This window comes from Cervus canadensis, chromosome 7, assembly GCF_019320065.1.
Source record: "Cervus canadensis isolate Bull #8, Minnesota chromosome 7, ASM1932006v1, whole genome shotgun sequence".
Classification (NCBI taxonomy): domain Eukaryota; kingdom Metazoa; phylum Chordata; class Mammalia; order Artiodactyla; family Cervidae; genus Cervus; species Cervus canadensis.
This window is the reverse complement of record NC_057392.1, coordinates 46,126,270-46,146,453: the sequence shown is the minus strand read 5'-3', so window position 1 is coordinate 46,146,453 and position 20,184 is coordinate 46,126,270. Positions and strand designations below refer to the sequence as shown.

Below are 20,184 nucleotides of genomic sequence, written 5' to 3'. Positions count from 1 at the left end.
GAACAGAGGGGTGGATTTCCTTTTTTAATGTTTTTAGCTCAGGCTGATATGGAATGGAATGTGGATTCTTCAAAGTTCACATTGACACTTTGAGAGAGGCTCATCAGAAGGTGACAGCAAACAGGAAACCAGCTTGAGGCAAAAAGCCAGTGTCATGTGTGACCCCAAAGTAAATAATAAAGATGGCACTACTCTCTGTACAGATGTCTGTACAAACATGAGATTCCAATAATATGCCCACCCAGCCATCCATTGCTCACAGGTGGCTAATCTGTAATTTATCCTGGGGTTCTTTCCTCTTACAGAGATGCATTGTTACAAACTTCTTTACTGGGAAAGAAGTTCTGACACATGCCATAACTTTGAGGACATGATGCTAAGTGAAAAGTTAGACATAAAAAGGACAAATGTCATCTAATTTCACTTATATGAGAAAGGTTGGAGAAACAAATTTATAGAGCCAGAAAATAGATTAGCGGTTACCACTTGCTGGGCAAGAGGGCTGTGGGGAGTTACTTCCGAGGGGTACAGAGTCTCAGTTTGGGGGTGATGAAGAAGTTTTGGAAATAGTTCAAGCTGCACCACATGGTGAATATTATTCATGCCATTGAACTATACCCTTAAAAATAGTTTAAATGGTACATTTTATATTATATATGTATTTCCACATCAAACAACACACACACACACACAAACAAAAAACCCTTTGCTGGAGCAGAGGAGGTTGGAGCTCTGTCAGTGTTCCCATGGCTTTGCCTTCCCTTTTGTTTTTAAAAGCACAATCTCTATTTTTAGGGATTTTCACACAAAGGCTCCTGTGGGCGTGGGAAGTACTCCCAGCTGCCCTCCTGTTTCTCAGAAGCCCACAAGGAGGCCTAGCAGGTTATTTCAGGCTTAGGAAATATGCCGGATTGGAAATAGAGATAATTTAATCTCTGCATGTTGATGACTTTTTTTCTTTTTCCTGCAAGCCGGGGTCCTGGACACCTTACCTCATCCCTAATCCCTTCAAGGTAATTCCTTCCCACACCTCAGCATGCCCGAGGGCACTTTCTTGGCGAAACAATTCCACTTCCGGCAAGGCTGAGGGTCACCTGGGTCGCGTGGCCGCTGCACACTGGGGTCCCTGGAGCGCAGTCTTAGTCTCTTGCCCCAGTGCTTCTGCTCCCCAGCCGCTCATGCCTGCGTTCAGCAGTGTTAGAGCAGGTGCAGTGAGTAGGCTCGCGTCCTGTCACCCTAATCCGAGGGCCGTGCACCTCGGCGGGGTGCGGTGAACGAGCTATCCAGGCGGTGGCTGGTCAAGTCTGAGAGTTTGCGAACTCTTCCCTTGTCCACTCCCGCACCTCCCGCGCAGTCCCTTCCCACCCCTGTTAAGATTGCTGTTCCTTTCTCCCGGGAGCTCTCCTGGGCGGCCGACGGTGCGCGGGCACCACCGTTGGGGAGGGGAAGTGTCCGCAGCCCTTCTCTCTCCGCCTGGATCCGAGAGTCGTGGCCGCGGTGCCCGAGCTCGGGCCGGACGCCTCGTCAGCGGGACAGCTGGGACCCGTGCCGCGCGCACCTGGTCAGCCACGTGGCGGCGGGGCGGGGCCTGGGCGGGGCGGGCCCAGCTCTAGGAGCCGGCGTCCCACAGGTGAGGGCGGACGCCGAGCGGCTGGTGGGTGGGGAGAGCGCAGGGTGGTCGTGGGGGGCTCCTCTTTCCGGGGAACTCTGTAAGCAGGAGCCCGGCTTGGGTCACCTTTGCCCTCTGCTCAGGTAGACGGGATCTGAGCCTCCCGCCCGGCCCAAGGCTTCCTGAGAACTTGGTTCGAGAGGGGCGGAGGCTGGGGAGGGGGGCGGGGTGTACTCTGCGCTGTAGGGGTTCGGGTAAGTGGGGTTACTGGAGGGACGCGAGTTCGGCTTTGACCGAAACCCTAGGGGTCTGTGCTCTAAGAGTGTTCGGAGCGCGTCTCGGTAAGTCTCCGGGTCCTTGACCACCTGCAGCCAGTTCTAGTGGATCGATGGTGTCCTGGCCCTGGACAGAGGGGTTCACAAGGAAGGAGAGGAGGTTAAACTGTGTCCTCAGGGGCTGGGCAGCTAGGCAGTCGGCTCCGACCCCTGTGTTGAAGGAGCTCAGGGAAAAAAGAGCTGGGGGCAGCTGTGGCTTTAAAAGAACAGCAACATTTGAGTAGAGGGAGTCTGAAGGATGAATAGGATCAAATATTTGGGTACCAAAGAGGGAAGGAGATGTTTCCAGATGAGGCAAGACAAAGTCCCTTCCTCAGCCAGGGCCTGGTATAGGAAGGATGGGCAATAAGGATCCAGGGAAAGAGGAGCCAGACTGACCAGGGACACTGTTTACTTTCCAGGGGTCTCCCTACCCAGACCACCAGGACCCCCATTTCCAGAAGAATGGCCCAGATGTCTCAAGTGCAGGAACTCTTCCATGAGGCAGCCCAGCAGGTAGGCCTGGGTGGTGTGGGGGTCTGTGAGAAAAGGTCACCAGGCAAGATGCTGAATGGAAGCCTTAGAGTGCACTATTTTAAAAGTAATGATCTCAGACGTTTATTTTGGTATTCCAGCTTAATTGCAAAAATGTTACAGCCAACTCCTAGCCATCTGTGTGCAAAAAATATTCTTTGGTATCTAGCAGATTCCAAATCCTGGACACTCCTCCTCCTCCTACCCTGCCCCACCCATGGAGATTTTCCCTGAACAGAGTGAGGATTGAGATAATACAAACTCCTTTTAATATTGAATCAAACCAATGTAAGAAGGTAAATTTATTTCTGAAAAAGTATATACTGTATATACTGAAGCCAAATAGATTTCTGGATTCCCTGATATCTGCAGGTTTTCCTTTTTCTTTCTTTCTTTATCCTCTCCCTGTTGATTATTACAGTAAGTATTGAATGTAGGTATGGAATTAAAGTGACCCTCCCCTAAACAACAAACCAACCATGCTTAGGCATTTATCAAGAAGCTACTTGCACCAGGGTCTTTGCTATATGATGATCACTCAACTGTGAAGTTTTCAGTCTCTTGGATATCTCTCATCTTTATAGAGAGGGGTAGAGGGGTTTTCTGGCATTGTAACAGGGAGAATGAGCCCCCCAAAAGGAGAGAGAATCAACTCATGGCCTCACACAGTAACAAGAAAATAGTGTCCAAAGCCGGGGAGTCCTGAGCCAAAGGGCAGAGGCTGGAGAGGCACATGGGATTCAGGATTGGTGGGGGAATCCAAGCTTGCTAGTTATCCCTCTTCATGGGCAGGGGTACATATGAAAAATGCAGCGTGGTGGCTGGCAGCTGGCGAGTGCTTAGCAAAAGGTACTGTTCCCCTTCCCACTGGCAGGCCCAGAACTATATGCTGCATTCTCTACTGAGCTCCTTACACCCAGCCCCCAAGATATTCAAGTTGTTTAGAAATGAGTGACTGGAGACCCAGAATAGCTACTCAGAGAGATTTCAGTACTCTTGCCCAGAGGTCTTTGCTCCTAGGTGAAAGAGCCAGTACCATATTTTTAATGTGGTTGAGTACCCTTAGAGAAACCTTGACTTATTTATTTTATTTAACTTTAAAAATGCATTTAGCTCGACCAGTCTCTCATCATACTTGCCATGCATTTTATTTGTGTTTGCAAGACTGTACTTGAGTGTTTATGCACCTAGTATATGTTCATGGTCTACTTCCTAAATAACAGGTACTGTGTTAAGCTTGAAAAATGTACCCAGATGGAAAACGTGAGGCCCTTATTTCCAGGGATTCCAAAAGGAGAGCACTTGGTTCATTGCAGTGATGGACAGGGAGGCCTGGCGTGCTGTGATTAATGGGGTCGCAAAGAGTTGGACACGACTGAGCAACTGAACTGAACTGTGATCCTCTCTCTCGTTTAAAACCTTGAGTGGCTCCCCATATCTACCACTCAAGAGTTCGAACTCCTTAGCCTAGGTCCTGCACAGTCTGACCCAGTCTGAGTTTCAGACCTGCTCCCCTGCATCTTACTCTTTGTACCCCACCTTTCAGACAAAGGTCCATTCCCTACGCCCTGTACTTGTATCTTTCCCCTTGCTGATCTTTGCTAATACTTCTCACTCAGCTGATTTGTCTCTAAACTCTCCAAGTATCTAAGGCTATGCCTGGCATTTAAGTGGTCAGTAAATGTTAATTGACTAACCAAATGAATAAGTAACAGATGACCACAGTGCAAGCTAAATTGCCATGAGTGCCCTAAGAGAGGGTTGATTTTTATTTAAAAAAATTTTTATAATTTATTAAAGCCACAACCGCATGGCATGTGGGATCTTAGTTCCCTGGCCAGGGATTGAACCCATGCCCCCTGCAGTGGAAGCACAGAGTCTTAACTGCTGGACCACCAGGGAAGTCTCAAGTGTTGATTTTTAAAATGATGGATGTAAATGCCTATGTATCTCCTTCCTCTCCATCTCCCTCAGTCTCTGAACATAGAGGGATTAGACAGTGTTCATTGTCAAGGCCTTTGGTGTTCATTATCTAGACATCTTGGAAATCTCTCCCTTTGTCTTCCTTGCTCTGTCTTGTCCAAGGTATCATTTCTTAATTGAATTATTTCATACCTTCCTAACTTCTTTCTCCATATCTCCTCTAAAGCGATCCCTTTTTAAAGCACAAGTCTGTGCATTTGACTCCTCTGCTTAAAGCCTTTCCATGCGTTCTCGCTGCCTTCAGAACTCAGTTCAGACTCCTTACCTTGGCCCCCACATAGCCTCTCCCCACCCTCTCTCACCATGATCTGACTGGCTTCCTCTGCTCCCTCCCATAGCATGCTCTGGCAGTGCACTTGCTCTGCAGTATTGAAGTAAGCTGTTTCTTTCCTGTCCTCCTTGGTGGCGGTGGTGGTTTAGTTGTGAAGTCATGTCCGACTCTTGCGATCCCACGGACTGTAGCCTGCCAGGCTTCTCTGTCCATGGGATTCTCCAAGCAAGAATACTGGAGTGGGTTGCCATTACCATCTTCCTTAAGGCTGTGAATTCCTGAAGTTCAGGGCATTGTCTTATTCATTTTTGTGTCCTCAGTATTTGTCGTTAGTGCTCAGCATATGGAAGATGCTCAGTCAGTGCCAGTTCTACTTAACAGAACTCACCTGGCTAAGGATAGGGGAAGCTGCTATTTGCATTAGGTCTTGAAGGGTCAATGGTAAAGTTGGGACACACATCCCAGGCTGAAAGGGTAAGAAACTGATAATAACTACCAACTTATTATGTGCTGAACACATAATGTGCATCACCTCTTTTAATCTTCACAACATTCTGAAGTAGATATAATAATTATTTTGGTTGACAGATGAAAAACAGAGGCACTTTGAACCTGAGTGTGGTTGTTGCCAAGGTCCAGGCTTTAATCCTTTCTGCTTTATGCCTCCTGCCTCAATGGCTGGAGCAAAGCATGTATGGGAACAGATAGCAGGCTGGACAGCTAACATGTTTGAAGTGGTTGGCCTTCCAGAAGTTTCCCATGAACCTTTTTCTCCCTTTATTCCAGGTTTGGGAGTTAGGAATTCTGCTCAGAGCTTTGAGGTATGAAGAGCATGGGACCAAGAAGGCCATGCCCAGTGGGAAAGACAGGCTGGGGGGTGTTACCCTAAACCCTTCTGTTCAGATCTGCTCTTCTCTTGGTCACTGTGTCTGGAAAGTAGGTCTTAGGAGATCTGGGAAGAGTGGGGATGCTTCCGAGTTAAGTGGAGGGGTTAACGAATGGATTCTTGGCTTGCTTTACTCATTTCGGGACCAGATTGGGTATGTGTGGGTGGGTAGGGGTGGGTGTTGGTCAAGCAGACCAGCTGGGAAGGGTCTGTAGATCTGAGGGTTGATGGTGCTGCCTGGTTCAAGTACTGACTCTAACAATTTGTAACTTTGGGAAAGTTACTTCACCTGGTTAAGCCTTTGTGTCCTCCCATAAAATGACTACAGTAATAGAACCTATCTTAGAGAATTATGAAGATTAACAGAGATACTTCATGTAAATGTTTAGTATAGCACTCAGTTCATAGGAGGCATTTTGTAAACATTGCCTAATAATAAAACTGAGATGGGAGATATGTATTTGGTCCATGAGGTAGTGATGTGAATGATCAGAGGGTTCAGTTGGCAAATGAATACATGACTCTGCACATCAAAATCAGGTAGAAGACCTAAGGTAGGAGTCCCAAATCCAGAATAATTTCCTTGGCCAAAACCAGAGACTGGGATAGTGTCTGGGACACTCTGGATGATGTGGGATGGGCAGTCCATTGAGGACGATTTATATGCCTGGAGTGGTTTGGGAATGTGTGTGTGTGTGTGTACCTTGTGGAGATACGAGTCATTTCAGGAACCTCTGTCCCTAGGCACTTCACTGATGTGCAGTGTGGTTTAAGGGTGGACTTGAACCTGGGAACCTGGGGTTCCCAATTCTGCCTGTGCCACCAGGCATGCCAGGCCTTTGGAGAATTTACTCAAGGGCTTGCCCTGTTTCCACAACTGCAAGATGGGGTGAGTGTACCTGATTTTCAGGGTTCTTACGCCATCTGCAGAAGGGTCTGGCCCTGTGCCTGTCACATGGTGCACACTAAACACAGTGCTTGTCCGGTGATCAGATGAAGCAGCTTTCACACAGAAGCCCAGTCGAGTAGTCTGCTTGTGAGATGCAGGGCTGGAAAGCTAAGGAGCAGCTGGTGCCAGAGGGAGGTGAATGGAAAGCTAATGGCCTTTGATGCCAGCCGTGTCTCCATCAGTCACTGGACAGAGAGGACTGTGACAGACACGGTGGTCAGGAGGATGAAGCTGACAGGAGAAAGGAGGTAGCTGGAGACAGGGAGGGATGGCAAGTGGACATCTGTGCAAGGTCTGAAGTCCAGCAGGATCCAGTGCTCTTAGTGTGGGAAACAGCAGGAAAAGTTGGCTCAGCTTAGCAGGTATTTGTTGAGTGCCTGTTCTTGCCAGGATCTCCAGCGAGTGCTGCAGATAGTAAAACAGAAGTCTCTTAATCATGATGGAATAAGGGATGCCTCCCACTAGTCTGGTGTGCTGTTTTCCTTCTCTCAGGATTGGACAGTCTCCAGAAAAACTTAAAGGGAAGCTGTGTCATGCTGTGGTCTGAGAATCGGTGACCAAAAGCCACAGATTAGCTAGTGTGAGTAACTCATTCTCTTCCTTCATTATCCAGCTGGAGACTTGGGATCCAGCAGGAGTGAGTCTGTGAGGACCCTGTCCTAGGAAGTCTATGGGCTAACTTCTGGCCGGCCTGAGCTAATCACCCTAGAAAAAAGCCCGATGCAGACTCAGGGAGTAAGTGCCCATCAGAGCTATGGCATCTAGCCCACGTGTGAGCCAGGGTGTGAGCTCTTCATGACGCTGCACCAGGACTTGGTGCCGCCAGACTCCCTGCCTCCTTTCCCTTCTCTGGCCTCTCCGGTGCTTGCTCCCTGTCCTCGCTTCCTCAGTTCAGTGGCTCACTGAGGTTAGCTCAGTGTGGTAAGAGTAAGAAAGAATATGATCCAGTTGTGGGACCAGCAAGAGAGGCAGAAAGAGGCGAACATGTTAAGAGACAGAGGCGATACAAGTTATTGCAATGAATAAAGAGGAATTTTCTACTCTCAAACTCAAAAAAATGGAGGCCTTCTCAGAGATCCTCTGGTCCAGCCCTTGCTTAACTTGTCCATAAACAAGCCCAGAGATGTGGAATGACTTGCCCAAAGATACATAAAGAGAGTGGCAGAGCCAGGTGAGAACTGAGCCCTGAACACCCTCACCCTATATCATGGCTCTGGGTTGATCTTAATGCAGCCAATCTTTAGATTATAATTTTGAGCATTGGTATTAGGCTTCATCACAAAAGCTTTGCTGTGGCTTTCTGCACCCTTATTAGCCCATGTACAGTTAAGAACTGACTTTCATTTTTGCATTTTTCAGGCCCATTTTGGCATCTTTAAAAAGCCAATATGCAAAGGGAGCCTTGGCAGCCATATGCTAGGTGATAGCTTATAGCTTTGTTAGAATATAGAGAAATGAATGCACCTGAGGAGAATAGAAAAGGGAACCTAGGACAAGGCTGTCTTGTTATCCCCTCTTATCCTGATAGGGAAACTGGGGTCCAGAGTGGTTGGGTAGAAGAGAAGGGCTTACATCTGGGATTCTGGGAGTCATGACCCCTATCACCCTCCCAGTTTCTGGAGGGCATGAAGCTTATACCATTTTTAGGGATTCTCTTCAGTCAAAAGGATACAAATTATAAATACAAAATTAGGTATAGTCTTTGGAGAGACTCAATGCAAGTGAAGGCTCTTGAGGCTTAAGCTGTTAGCTTCACTGTGAAAGACCAAGGGTACCTGGACAGAACCACCTATGGGATATAACAGAAGAAACAGGCTTGGGCCCTGGAGCTTGGGAGAGAAGAAAGGGCAGCAATTACTCTCAGGGTTGAAATGAGTCTGCAACTTTCACATGAGCTTGGTTTGTCTATCTTGCTCTCTCTCTGTTGTCTTCAGCCCCTTCCACTTTACAGGCCTACTTGTCACTTAGCCTAGGAGGTCAGCCTTGAAAATGACAATGCTCTGAAAATACTTCATATTTGTAAAAAGTTGGAGTGGAGACATTTTCTGGATGAAGAAACTAGAATGAAAGTGATTCTTCAATGAAATGAATGAGTTGGTGTTGTCTCATTTATATTCACAGGATCTTCATTTGTAAGGGAACTGATGACACAGAGAGATCAGTGCCATTGGAAGAATTTACTGCTTACATTTCTCAAGAGAAGGAGGAGTGCCATGCAGGGCCACAGGGGAAGCACCAGGTTCTGGTCAGGAGGCAAAAGCAGGAATGAAGGGAAAACCTGGGCCACAGCCTTTATTGTGCTTTTGGTGGGAAGGGCAGGGCAGGGTAGAGCAAACAGCTTAGGACTGGCTGGTTTTAAATAGTTCTGGTAAGCTTTGGCAGTAGAGGTGGTCTCTGGTTTCCTTGAAAATGGCCTGGGGATGATTTAGAGCAGGAGAAATATTGACTTGGTGTGTGAGAATTAGATAAACAGAGTGGCTTAGGGAATATACTCCGAATTGGCAGGTTTGCATATGGAAGGCATGCTCCTGGCCAGCTGTGTGCTATCTATAAGAGCTGATTAGGGTTGATCTGTTCCCTGAACTGCAGGATTTTTAAGATGTCATAATGTCATAAGACAGGAAAAAACAGGATTAATATATTCTGCCTAGCTATGAATGAATGAACTAGATGACTTAAAAATTTCTTTCTGCCTTAGGGTATATTTCATCCATGGTCAAATACAGAAAAGAACGCAGTCCTTTATTTAATAGTTTGGAGTTTGGAAGGAGAATCCTAGAGGCTGTGTTAATGATTCTGAAGTACTTTTCTTATAATTTGTGTAAGGAGCTGCTAGGTGGTGCTTAGACTCTGGTCTGGCCTGATTGAACAACCTGGCTTCCTATAGGAGTGGATGACAGAATTTTAGCTTATTTTTCCATTTATTTTATTCTTTTGCTGACAAAATCTCTCTCTTCAGGATAGAAGTTTAAATACTAGATAGATCTATATTCATAAAACAATATCAAATAAAAAACATTTAAAGAAATATGCATACCTTATGGAGTGTAATTCAGTATCTCTTTTTGCTCTTTTCCAGGCAAGAATACTGGAGTAGGTTGCCATTCCCTTCTCCAGGGGATCTTCCCAACCCAGAGATCGAACCCAGGTCTCCCACACTGCAGATGGATTCTTTACTGTCTGAGCCAGCAGGGAAGACTTGTTTGCTCTTTAATCATTATCAAGTAGTAATGTAGGGCTTCCCAGGTGGCGCTAGTGGTAAAGAACCCACCTGCCAGTGCAGGAGATATAAAAGACGGGGGTTCAATCCCTGGGATCGGGAAGGTCCCCTGGAAGAGGAAATGGCAACCCACTCTAGTATTCTTGCCTGGGAAATCACATGGACAGAGAAGCCTGGCTGGCTACAGTTCATGGGGTCCCAAGGAGTTGAGCACAACTGAGCGTGCATTTGTGCAAGTGCCTGTGCACGCACATGCACACACACACACAGACACATACTCTCAAGTAGTAATGTAATCTGATTCTTAAAACTTGTTTTCTTTCTTTCTGAATTTAGCAACTTAGTCAAAAGACTGCAGAGGTTGTAGTGATGGTGGTATGCTTCAGAATAGCTCAGCATGAACAGTCTTCAGAGGTAGTACTGCTCTGGTGTGAATACCTGTCTAGTAGGATATTGTTGTCATTGTCACTTATCAGGAGAAAGGTACATTTCTTTTGTTTTTGTTTTGTTGTGCAAGCGTTCTCTTCTTTATATGAACGGGCATAAAGAAAGAGAAAAAGATAGTGAAGTAAAAACCACTGGTCTGTGTAAAAAAATTCCAGGATATGCTTTTTACAATCTGCAGATAGCTTGTAAATCACATCCACAGTCTCTGTCAGAAGTTGCAGGATTTAGGTGCTTACCAATGAACTTGAAGCCATGGTAGTCTAGTGACCCTCATTTAGCCAAAAATAGTTTTGTTTGATCCTGATGATAAATTTGCTCTAAAGTGAGTCTCAGTGTTCATAGAACTTAAAAAAGAGAAGGCCATGGCTCATTTTGAGTAGCTTGCCCTTTTTATTTTAGGCAATTATCAGTTTAAAAAAAAAAACCAAAGCACAGGCAAATTTTAATTTTAAACAAAGATATACACATGTATGGACAGACATTAATTTTATCAAAGAAATTTAAGCAGACTGTACATTCAAAATGTGATTCAGATCACAGGTATCTTTTGGTGTATCCATCCATTGCATAAAGTGAGGTTGAGTTATAAATAAATTTCTAACTTGAGGTCAGCATTTTATTTTTCAAATATTCCTAATATGTGATAGATTTTTCTTCAAATAAAATTTGTTATTATTTATATCATAGAAGTACTACATGTATGCAGTAAAAACATTTTTTAAGCAAAAGAATGATACAAAATTAAAAGCTTTCTTCCTCTCTCCCATTACCGCCATTCCCCAGAGACAGTCGCTAATGGTTTATAACTTTAAATATTTTATTTATACCTCAGTTTCTTGACTACATTATCAATTTAATATACATTTACTTATTGCTTCCCAGTATGAAAAAAGAGGACATTGGCACATTTACCCTTTTCTCTCATTTCATTTCTAATTTTTTGTTAGTTGGAATGTTACTTTTACATTGTCATGGTTTATAAAATTTATATATATATATATATTTTTAACTGTAATAAGTATTTCCATGTTTGTTATAGTTGCTTATAAAAACTTTACATGTGTAAATAGCATTTATTGTAGTAAGAAATATAAATGTGTATGTTTAACTGGAAAACCAAGTGACGTTATCAGACTCATGGAGGAGAAAACACAGGCCTAAGTTGTTAAAGCTTTGCTGCTTCTGAGCAATAAAGTCTTAATTTTTTTTCAAGTATCCTTTAATTCTTCTGGTTCATATGCAGCTGCTGCTGTTTGTTATATCCCCTGTCACTTTTTCTTGAATGTTCTTCTCTTTGGGATGACAGCAAATTTTTTCATATATGGATTGGTGGTGGTAGATTACTCTTTCTAACTATAGAAGCATGGGAGGCCAAATTGTTTTCATGTACTTCAAAAATAACGTCTCAAAAAAAAAAAAAATAACGTCTCACAGCAGATTGAATGCAGGAGATATGAGAGTCCAGATGTATTCTATCAAGCCAGAGATTAAAATGTTTTCATTAAATGTTTTTACTTGGGAAAGTAGTTATTTTTCATGCAAACATGAGACTTATTTTAACAGATAATAGGTTTATTATTATCATGTTTAAGTGATTAATAACTATTTTAAAATATCTCCCTTTAAGTTTCTAATACAGTAAATATTGATAGTTATAGTTCACATAAACAAAAACTCTTGGGGATCCTCAGTAATTTTTAAGAATGTAAAAGGATCTGGAGATCAAAAAGTTTGAGAACAGCTGCTCTAGAGATTAAACATACATTTAAAAATGTTCAGAGTTTGTTTAGAGTTAATATTATACCGCTTCAGTGTAAAATGTAGGAACTTGGCAATCACAGAGGCCTGTTTCCCAGCTCTGCCCTTTAGCCTTTTATGCTATAAGTGCCATATGTGTTACATCCATTACATGATGAAACCTCCAAGATGATGTTATTCCCAATGATTGCTGTGGCCTGTGTCTGCTCCTAGCATTTGCTGGCTCTGAACCTGGAACTTCTCAGGTGCCTTGGAAGACAGCTCTTCTCTTAGCTGCCCTGGGCTGCTCCATCATGTGCCTTCTTTTGCCCATCCAAGCCCATATGCAGGAATCTCTCCAAATATCTGATCTGCTAGTAGCACTTGTTTTTTTCCCTTCTAGTTGTAACTATGATTTGATACATAAAAAAAAGCCCACATCTTTTCTGTTATTGTCATGGTAATTTGGAAGATAGGAAAGTGCATATTCTGCTGTCTTAAAAGAGATTTTTTTTTTTTTTTTCCCAGTGGGTTTTGTCATACATTGATATGAATCAGCCATGGATTTACATGTATTCCCAATCCCGATCCCCCCTCCCACCTCCCTCTCCACCCGATTCCTCTGGGTCTTCCCAGTGCACCAGATATTTAATGTCACTTTCTAAAGCACATTTTATTCATTCATTCATTCCACTAACACATTTAGTAAGCACCTGTTCCATGTTGAGCACTGGGGGTACAAGAGTGAACAAACTATTTTTTCAATATCTATGGGTTTCTTTTAAAAAATAAAAAATAAAAATTGTGTTTATTTTTAAACTTTTGATATTTTTGATACCATTTCACACTTATAGGAAGTTGCAGTAGTACAAGGAACTGCCATATACTCTTGACTCAGGTTTACCAGTTGTTAACATGTTGTCCTTTTGCTTTATTATTTGTGTGCTCTCTTTTGCTCTTGCTCTCTGTCTCTAAATTTCTATTCCATATGTATGTTTTGATACATATTATGTTCTATTATAGGCTTCCTAGGTGGCTCAGAGGCAAAGAATTCACCTGCCAATGCAAGAGCCATAGGAAATGCAGGTTCGATCCATGGGTCAGGAAGATCCTCTGGAGGAGGAAATGGCAACCCACTCCAGTATTTTGCTGGGATAATCCCATGGACAGAGGAGCCTGGCAGGGTGCAGTCCATGGTGTTGCAAAGAGTTAGACACGACTGAGCACATATTCTATTGTATGTATTTTTTTCCTGAACAACTTGGAAGTAATTTGTAGACATCATATTCCCTTATCCATAAATATTTCAGTGTCTATTTCCTAAGAATAGGACTTTTCTTTTACCTAACCACAGTATATTTATCAAGATCAAGACATTTAGAGAATTTCTTGGTGGTTCAGTGGTTGACACTCCACGCTTTCACTGCTGAGGGCCTGCATTCAAATCCCTGGCCAGGGAACTAGGATCCCACAAGCTGCTTGGTGTGGCCAAATAAAATAGCCATAGTGCATGCCTGGATGGCCAGACTATGGATTTTTTTTTTTTTTAAAGATCAAGACATTTAAAATTGATCAATCTTATTATCTAATCCATAGTTTCACAGTCCACTTTTGCCAGTTATCCCACTGATATCCTGTCGCTTTTTCCCTCAGACCAGGAGTCAGTCCAGCATCACACAGGGCATTCAGTCATCATGCTTCACTCAGTCTCATTTAATCTGGAACAATTCCTTAGCCTTTCTTTGTCTTTCATGACCTTGACTTTTTTTTTTTTTTTGCAAAACACAGGTTAGTTGTTTTGTAGAATGTTCCTCAGTCTGGGACATGATCTCTTATGATTAGATTTGGGGTTTGTATTTTGGGCAGGAACCCATAGAATGATATTACATTCTTTTCCAGACATCATGTTAGGAGAGAGGTACAGGGTTTCTGCTTGTTCCATTATTGGTAATGTTAACTTTGGCTAGCATTTCAGGTGGTGCCCACTAGGTTAATCCAGTCTGAAGTTACTAATTTTACTTTTGTAGTTAATACATAATTTGTTAGGGATACTTTTGAGACTATGGAAATATCCAGTTCCTCATATATCTCCTACCCACTAGCTTTAGCATCAGTTGTTGATTCTTAGCAGAATCAGTTATTACTGTGATGGCTGCAGAATGATGATTTTCTCACACCATCATTTTTTCTACATATATTAGTTGGTCTTCTACTAAAAAGGATTTTCCCTCTTTCTGCTTGTTTTAATTTATTCATTTACTTATATCTGTATGGACTTAGATTCTTATTTTTTCCATGAGTATTCTATTGCTATAATTATTGATTTTGATGCTCAAATCATTCCAGATTTGGCCAGTGGGTGCCCTTGCAGGCTGTTTCCTATTTCCTTTAGACACATCCTCATCATTTTTAGGAGCACTTCCTTACTTTCTGACAGAAAATATTTTAGGTTCATTTTGTATCTTCTCTGCCTCGGCCCTGAATCAGCTATTCCTCCAAAGAGCTCTGGCTCAGTAAGGTGAGAAATGGTATTTAAAGACCAAGATCTGGGTGTTAGATATGTTCATTGCTACTGGGGTGTCTTACCTTGTAGACCCTTTAAGTAGACAGAAGGAATATATGTTTATATCTTCCTCTGCATATTAAAAACTATGAATTCAAACTGATGCCTCTCATTCTGATTTATCACCCCAGGGTTCTTCTTCCTTAATTTTAACTGCCTTCTCCAACAGTGAGAAACTTGACTGTCAGTCAATATATTTACTTCTTTGCTCAATCCTATAATCATGGAAAGTAGATTAACTCCTACCCCTGCAAAAAACAAACTTTCTTTCTAGAATGCATGTTACACGTGTGCTCAGTTGCTAAGTCACGTCTGACCCTGTAACACTGGACTGTAGCCTGCCAAGCTCCTCTGTCCATAGGATCTCCCAGGCAAGAATACTGGAGTGGGGTCCAATTTCCTTCTCCAGGAGATCTTCCCAATCCAGGGATCAAACCCGCGACTCCTGCATTGGCTTTACCTCTGAGCCACCAGGGAAGCCTAGAATTTGTGTTAGTTTATAGTTATTTGTCTTTAGACTGAAAGCACATAGTCAAAATAATATGTTCAAAAATTACTCTGCTCTGTTTTTTTCCCACCTTCAGTGTGGTTATATTTTTCTTTAGAAATAGTTAGGTTAATTTGTTTCTGCATTCTTAGAGTTTTTCTCTCTCATCCTGTTGATTTGATTTGATTTTGTTTAATTTTGAGTATGTAAAACACTATGTGATTCCAAAAGTCAAAAGTACTTAGTACATAGGAATTCTTGAATGAGTATAGTATTGTCTTATTCACTGAGCCACCTAGAAGAATAAATCTTTTGCAGTTGATATTTAGCAAGTTTGCCTGTTACTGGTGAAGGGCATTAGGGTCTGTGTTTGTCCTCCTGATATTAAGCCGAGATAGATTGTCTAGTGACAGCCCGAGTCTTGCAGGAAGCTTCTGTCCTCTTGTCAAGGAGACCGGGAAGGGAAGGGGAAGCTCTTGTTTAGGTGGCCATGGCATTGCTGCTGTGGGAATTTAGATTTGTGGGATGGTATTAGGTGTCCAGAGCATAGTGTCTTTGGGTTGTGCATTCTGAGTGCAGAAGTGGCTGCTCTGTGGGGAATGAGCTGCTGCTGTGTGGCTCTAAGAGGCAGAACCTCACCAGGAATTCCCACCAGCACCAACATTTTCACAGCATCTGAGGGTCTTGCCACTCCTATGCCTGTATGGTTCTATGACCAGGTTGTTCCTTGAGACATTCCTAGCCTTGGACCAGGATCAGCACACACAGGATGGAAAAACCACAGATCAAGCATCTGGAGCTACTGTTATGGAGACGCTGGCTTTTGAACTCATTCCATGCAGATTTCCACATAGCCACAAAGATCTCACATTGCTAGGAATGACTAAATCAATATTGACCAAGGGTGCTGCCCAGATTCAGATCCAAGGAAATCAGACTTTGACCACTCCTGGTGAGTCCCTGCCACTTCCCCTCTGGAGCAGTTTCCATGACCAGCATCAGTCTGGTAGCAGAGCGCTGATCGGATGCCCATTTGCAAACTCTTAGTGCAACAGAGAAGGCGCCAGCTGCCCCAGCACTGGGACTGAGCAGGGCTGAGCTGTAGAGGATTCATGTTTCAGGTGAAGATTCACCTGAAACATGAGGCCAGGTTAGTTGGGCTAATAGAAGAGTACAGTCAATTAGACATCTTTCCTTTCCCTCTCAACTGCCCTGAAGAAATCCTCACACATGTTTAAAACTGCCTGATGTGCTTCATGCTTACCAAAAAACCTTTCACAATTATCATCTCATCTAAACTATGCAGCCCACCCCAAGGCAGGTATGTAGCTGCCTGCATTGGCCACAGGTGGCCGTGGCCATGGAGCCTGCTGCCCCCCACCCAGCTCTGCCTGTGGTGCTTATTCAGAGTCAGAGAGGAATGTGGCTGGTGCCCACTCTGCCCACCGGGTCACAGGCCAGCAGCAGCTTGGGATCTTCTCTGATGTGTGATTGATAATTAAATAACTAGTGTTCAGAGAGCAAGCTGCTGGCATATGTGTGTGCTCCGGGGAGCATATGTGTGTGTCTTTGGGAGGGAGGGCCAGGTCATGTCCTGCTCTGACCTGCTCCTGACCCAAGTGGGCAGAAGCCAGATTCTTTTTCTCCAGCTGCTGGCAGAAAGAAGAGGTGTCATCTCACATTTCAGGTGTGCTCGCTCAGGCATGCTTGGCGGCCTGCGGGAAGGAGGTGGCTGTCTGATAGGAAGGCTCCGGGGCGGGAGCTTGCGTGGCCCCCTGTGGCAGAGCGTCTGTCTCTTCAGCCCCGCTTGTTGCATGCTAGAAGCAGTGTGTCCCACTCTGGACACATTTCAGGATGCAATTTCCCTGCCTTCCCAGGCATTCTGCAGAAGAGTGAAGATTCTCTACTCACAAGAGAAAGACTTCTACTTCAGAACTAAAACATCCACCCCGCAGCTGTGGTGTCTCCAGTGTGGTTTCAGCCCTTGGCTTAGAGGGACCAGGCCCTGGCTCCTTGTTCTGGGAGGTCAGGAAGGGAAGCCCTAGCAACAAGCATCATGCAGGTGTGATCGCCCGGCCAGACTCCAACTTGCTGTGCCCCAGAACCTGCCAAGTGTCCACTTGAGGGGCCTCAAGGAAGAGAGGAACCTGCCCCTTGAGCATGTGTGTGCCTTTCTGAGGGATGCTTTGCCCCTCTTGCTTTGCTTTCTCTTCTTCCTTAGTTTCCACCCCTGTCTCCCAGAAGCCTCACTGCTGGGCACACACGTTGTCTTACTGCCGTCCGCCTTTCCCCACAACCTGTTATGTCTGTGCCATAGAGCACTGAATGATACTCCTGTTATTTTGGAATAGATGACTGGGACCCAAATCTGAAGACAGTTTCTGAGTGAGTTATCAACAGTTGGTGCCAATCACAAGATAGCCCAGAACTGGCCCAACTATCACCCCTGTCACCCAGTGATTCCACTGCCCTCCCCCGGGCACCAGAAATGACTGGGCAGAGGCACAAAGGAAGTGTCTGTGGGCCACAGCCTCTGCGGGAGAGGGTATCGTAGATGAGCTGGGGTTCCTTAACCTCCCATAAAGGAGGGAGTTGGGTTTGAGACCCCCAAGTGTGGGGAAAAGCTGATACTCTGTCCTTGGTTGGAGGTCTGCATATGCTGAGGACATGGCTCTGCCTGCAGCCTGTCTGAGCAAGACCTGGGGGTATTTAGAGAGCTGGCAGGACAGACAGAGGGCAGGGTTGGGATACTGTTATTTATGGTAAATACGGGCTTCCATGGTCGCTCAGATGGTAAAGAGTTTGCCTGCAATGCAGAAGACCCAGGTTCTATCCCTGGGTTGGCAAGATCCCTGGAGAAGGAAATGGCAACCCACTCCAGTATTCTTGCCTGGAGATTTCCATGGACAGAGGAGCCTGGCGGACTACAGGCCATAGGGTTGCAAAGAGCTGGACACGACTGAGCAACTAACACTTTCACTTTTTCACTTTCATGCTAATATGTGTTTGGCACAGAGCTCCTAAAACCCTTGGAATTCCCTAAGTGATAAAAGTGATAAGATGTCTTGATATTTATAACAAATGCATTTCAAGCACAACTGGGTTTATATTAATGAGGTGGCTTTTAGAACCATCTAAGGATGGGGGCTGTTTTTAGGGGAACCAACCATGTAATTAGAGGGTTGGAACTTGGAAGTGATAGAGTTGGAGGTTAAATCAGTCACCAGTGACCAGTGATTTAATCAATCATGCCTATGTGGTGAAGCCTCCTAAGAAAACCAAAAAAGAGGGTTTAGAGAGCCTCTGGCTTGGTGAGCATATGGAGATGAAGAGAGGGTGCCGCCCTCGGAGAAGGTGTGGATATCCCAGGCTCTTTCCCCAGCCTGGCCCTGGGCATATCCTCCATCCGGTGGTTTCTGAGTTCTAGCCTTTCATAATAAGCTGGTGATCTCTGAGTTCTGTGAGCTGCTCTAACAAATGAATTGAACCCAAGAAGTGGGTGGTGGGAACCTCCAATCAACAGCCCCTGGGAAGCTGTTTACCTTCCCAGATAAACACAGATTACAGCCTGAATTTGGAATTGGCATCTGCTGGACTGAGCCCTCGATTGTTGGATGACACCATCTCTGGATAGATGGTGTCAGAACTGAGTTGAATTACAGGACACCTAGCTGGTATCAGAGACTTGCTTGACAAGGGGAAAACACATACACATTGGAACTGGTGTAAGAACTGTACCAGCCCTGGGGCCACGCTGTTATTATGCAAGGGGGCTGGTTTGAGCTGTCTCTCTCTGGCTAGTACTCTCCTACAAGGTCAACACTGGGGCCACCAAACTATTTCAAACCACGCATGCCTTTACCTACAGCTTTATTCTGAGGGTGAAGATCTCCTAAAGTTTCTGCCTCATTCGTGTGTGCGGCACCTTTAAGGCTGGTTTAGTCCAATGAGGTCCGGGTAGTGAAAGGCTTTTCATATCCTATTAGGTAACTAAACAAATAAACAAAACAGCCCTTCAGAGTGGAAATATGAAGACTGTGATGAATGATGAATAAAATTTCTAGAATCACAACAGGAATTTTAAGGATAAAGCAGGTGGTGCTGCTGTTGAGTCACTAAGTTGTATCTGGCTCTTTTGTGACCCCATGGACTGTAACCCACCAGGCTCTTCTGTCCATGGGATTTTTCTGGTGAGAATACTGGAGTGGGTTGCCATTTCCTTCTCCAGTAGATCTTCCCGACCCAGGGCTTTCCTGCATTGGCAGACAGATTCTTTACCACTGAACCACCAGTACTTAAGCAAAGTCCAGGTGTTAGAAATTGCATCATAAAGAGTGAAATTTAGGAGAGAAAAGAGCAAGTGAGCTGTGGTGCAGGTTTTACAGTCTGGGTTGGGGAACTGCAATCCAGCTGTGGACCTAGGGCAGTTGTGTCTCTCCTGGGCTCTCTTTCCTCAGCAGGCTGTAGACAGGGGCCCTCTCCCTGCCTGCCTCGGGGGCTGATGTGAGCACCAATGGAGAGAATTGATTTGGAAGCTGAAACCACTCTCTAAGTTATTACACCTTGTTGCTATTGTTATGGCTGTTTCTAATAAATAATAGACCTGCAACAAGCCGTGGTAGGAAGTGAACATAAGCAGAGACAGGAAGTTGGGCCAGGTCCTGGGTTTTGAGATTAAGATCCTGGAAAGCAGTCTTATTATACTTACCCCAAGGTCCCTCGGTACCATTTGTTTGAAGACAAGCATAGGTTGGCAGGGTCTTTGCTCTGAACCATGATCACTGTTCTCATGTTAATTGACTTTCAGGAGATTGCTCATTAGTAGTTTACTAAAGACAGATGAACAGAAATACACAGAGATGAAAGGCATTCCAGCTGGTGTCAGGGACTGTCAGAAACTCCAAGGAGTCCCCCGGCCCATCTGTCTCATGTGGCTTCATTGATGTCTCTGATGATTATTTGAGGCCTTTTCTTCCTCTGTCGGTGCACAATACAAGGCAGGAAGCTGGTATCCTCTCCTTCTGTTTTAACTGAGTATAGCTGGACGCTGGGCTTGGTCCTAGATCATAGGCTGTTCTCAGATGTTCAGGGGCCTTGCCCCTGACTCTGGACCTCCGATTTCCCCTGTCACTTGACTTTCCTGCCTTCTCTCTGAAGTTACAGCTCACATACATGCACCAGTCA

At 44.6% G+C, this 20,184-nt stretch overlaps 1 protein-coding gene across 2 annotated transcripts in view; it reads left to right on the top strand.

Annotated features, from left to right (window-relative positions):
- The first annotated feature begins 566 nt into the window (after nucleotides 1–566).
- SLC12A8 (solute carrier family 12 member 8) overlaps nucleotides 567–20,184 on the top strand; it is a 149,195-nt gene continuing 129,577 nt past the window's right edge. The window contains exons 1-2 of one of the 2 annotated variants that reach the window (XM_043473199.1): nucleotides 567–1,630; nucleotides 2,346–2,439. In XM_043473199.1, coding sequence (XP_043329134.1) covers nucleotides 2,389–2,439 — 51 coding nt within the window. In that variant the 5' untranslated portion in view covers nucleotides 567–1,630; nucleotides 2,346–2,388. Of the gene's footprint in view, nucleotides 1,631–1,856; nucleotides 1,951–2,345; nucleotides 2,440–20,184 lie in introns of those variants that run through there. The other variant, XM_043473200.1, reaches the window with a different exon arrangement.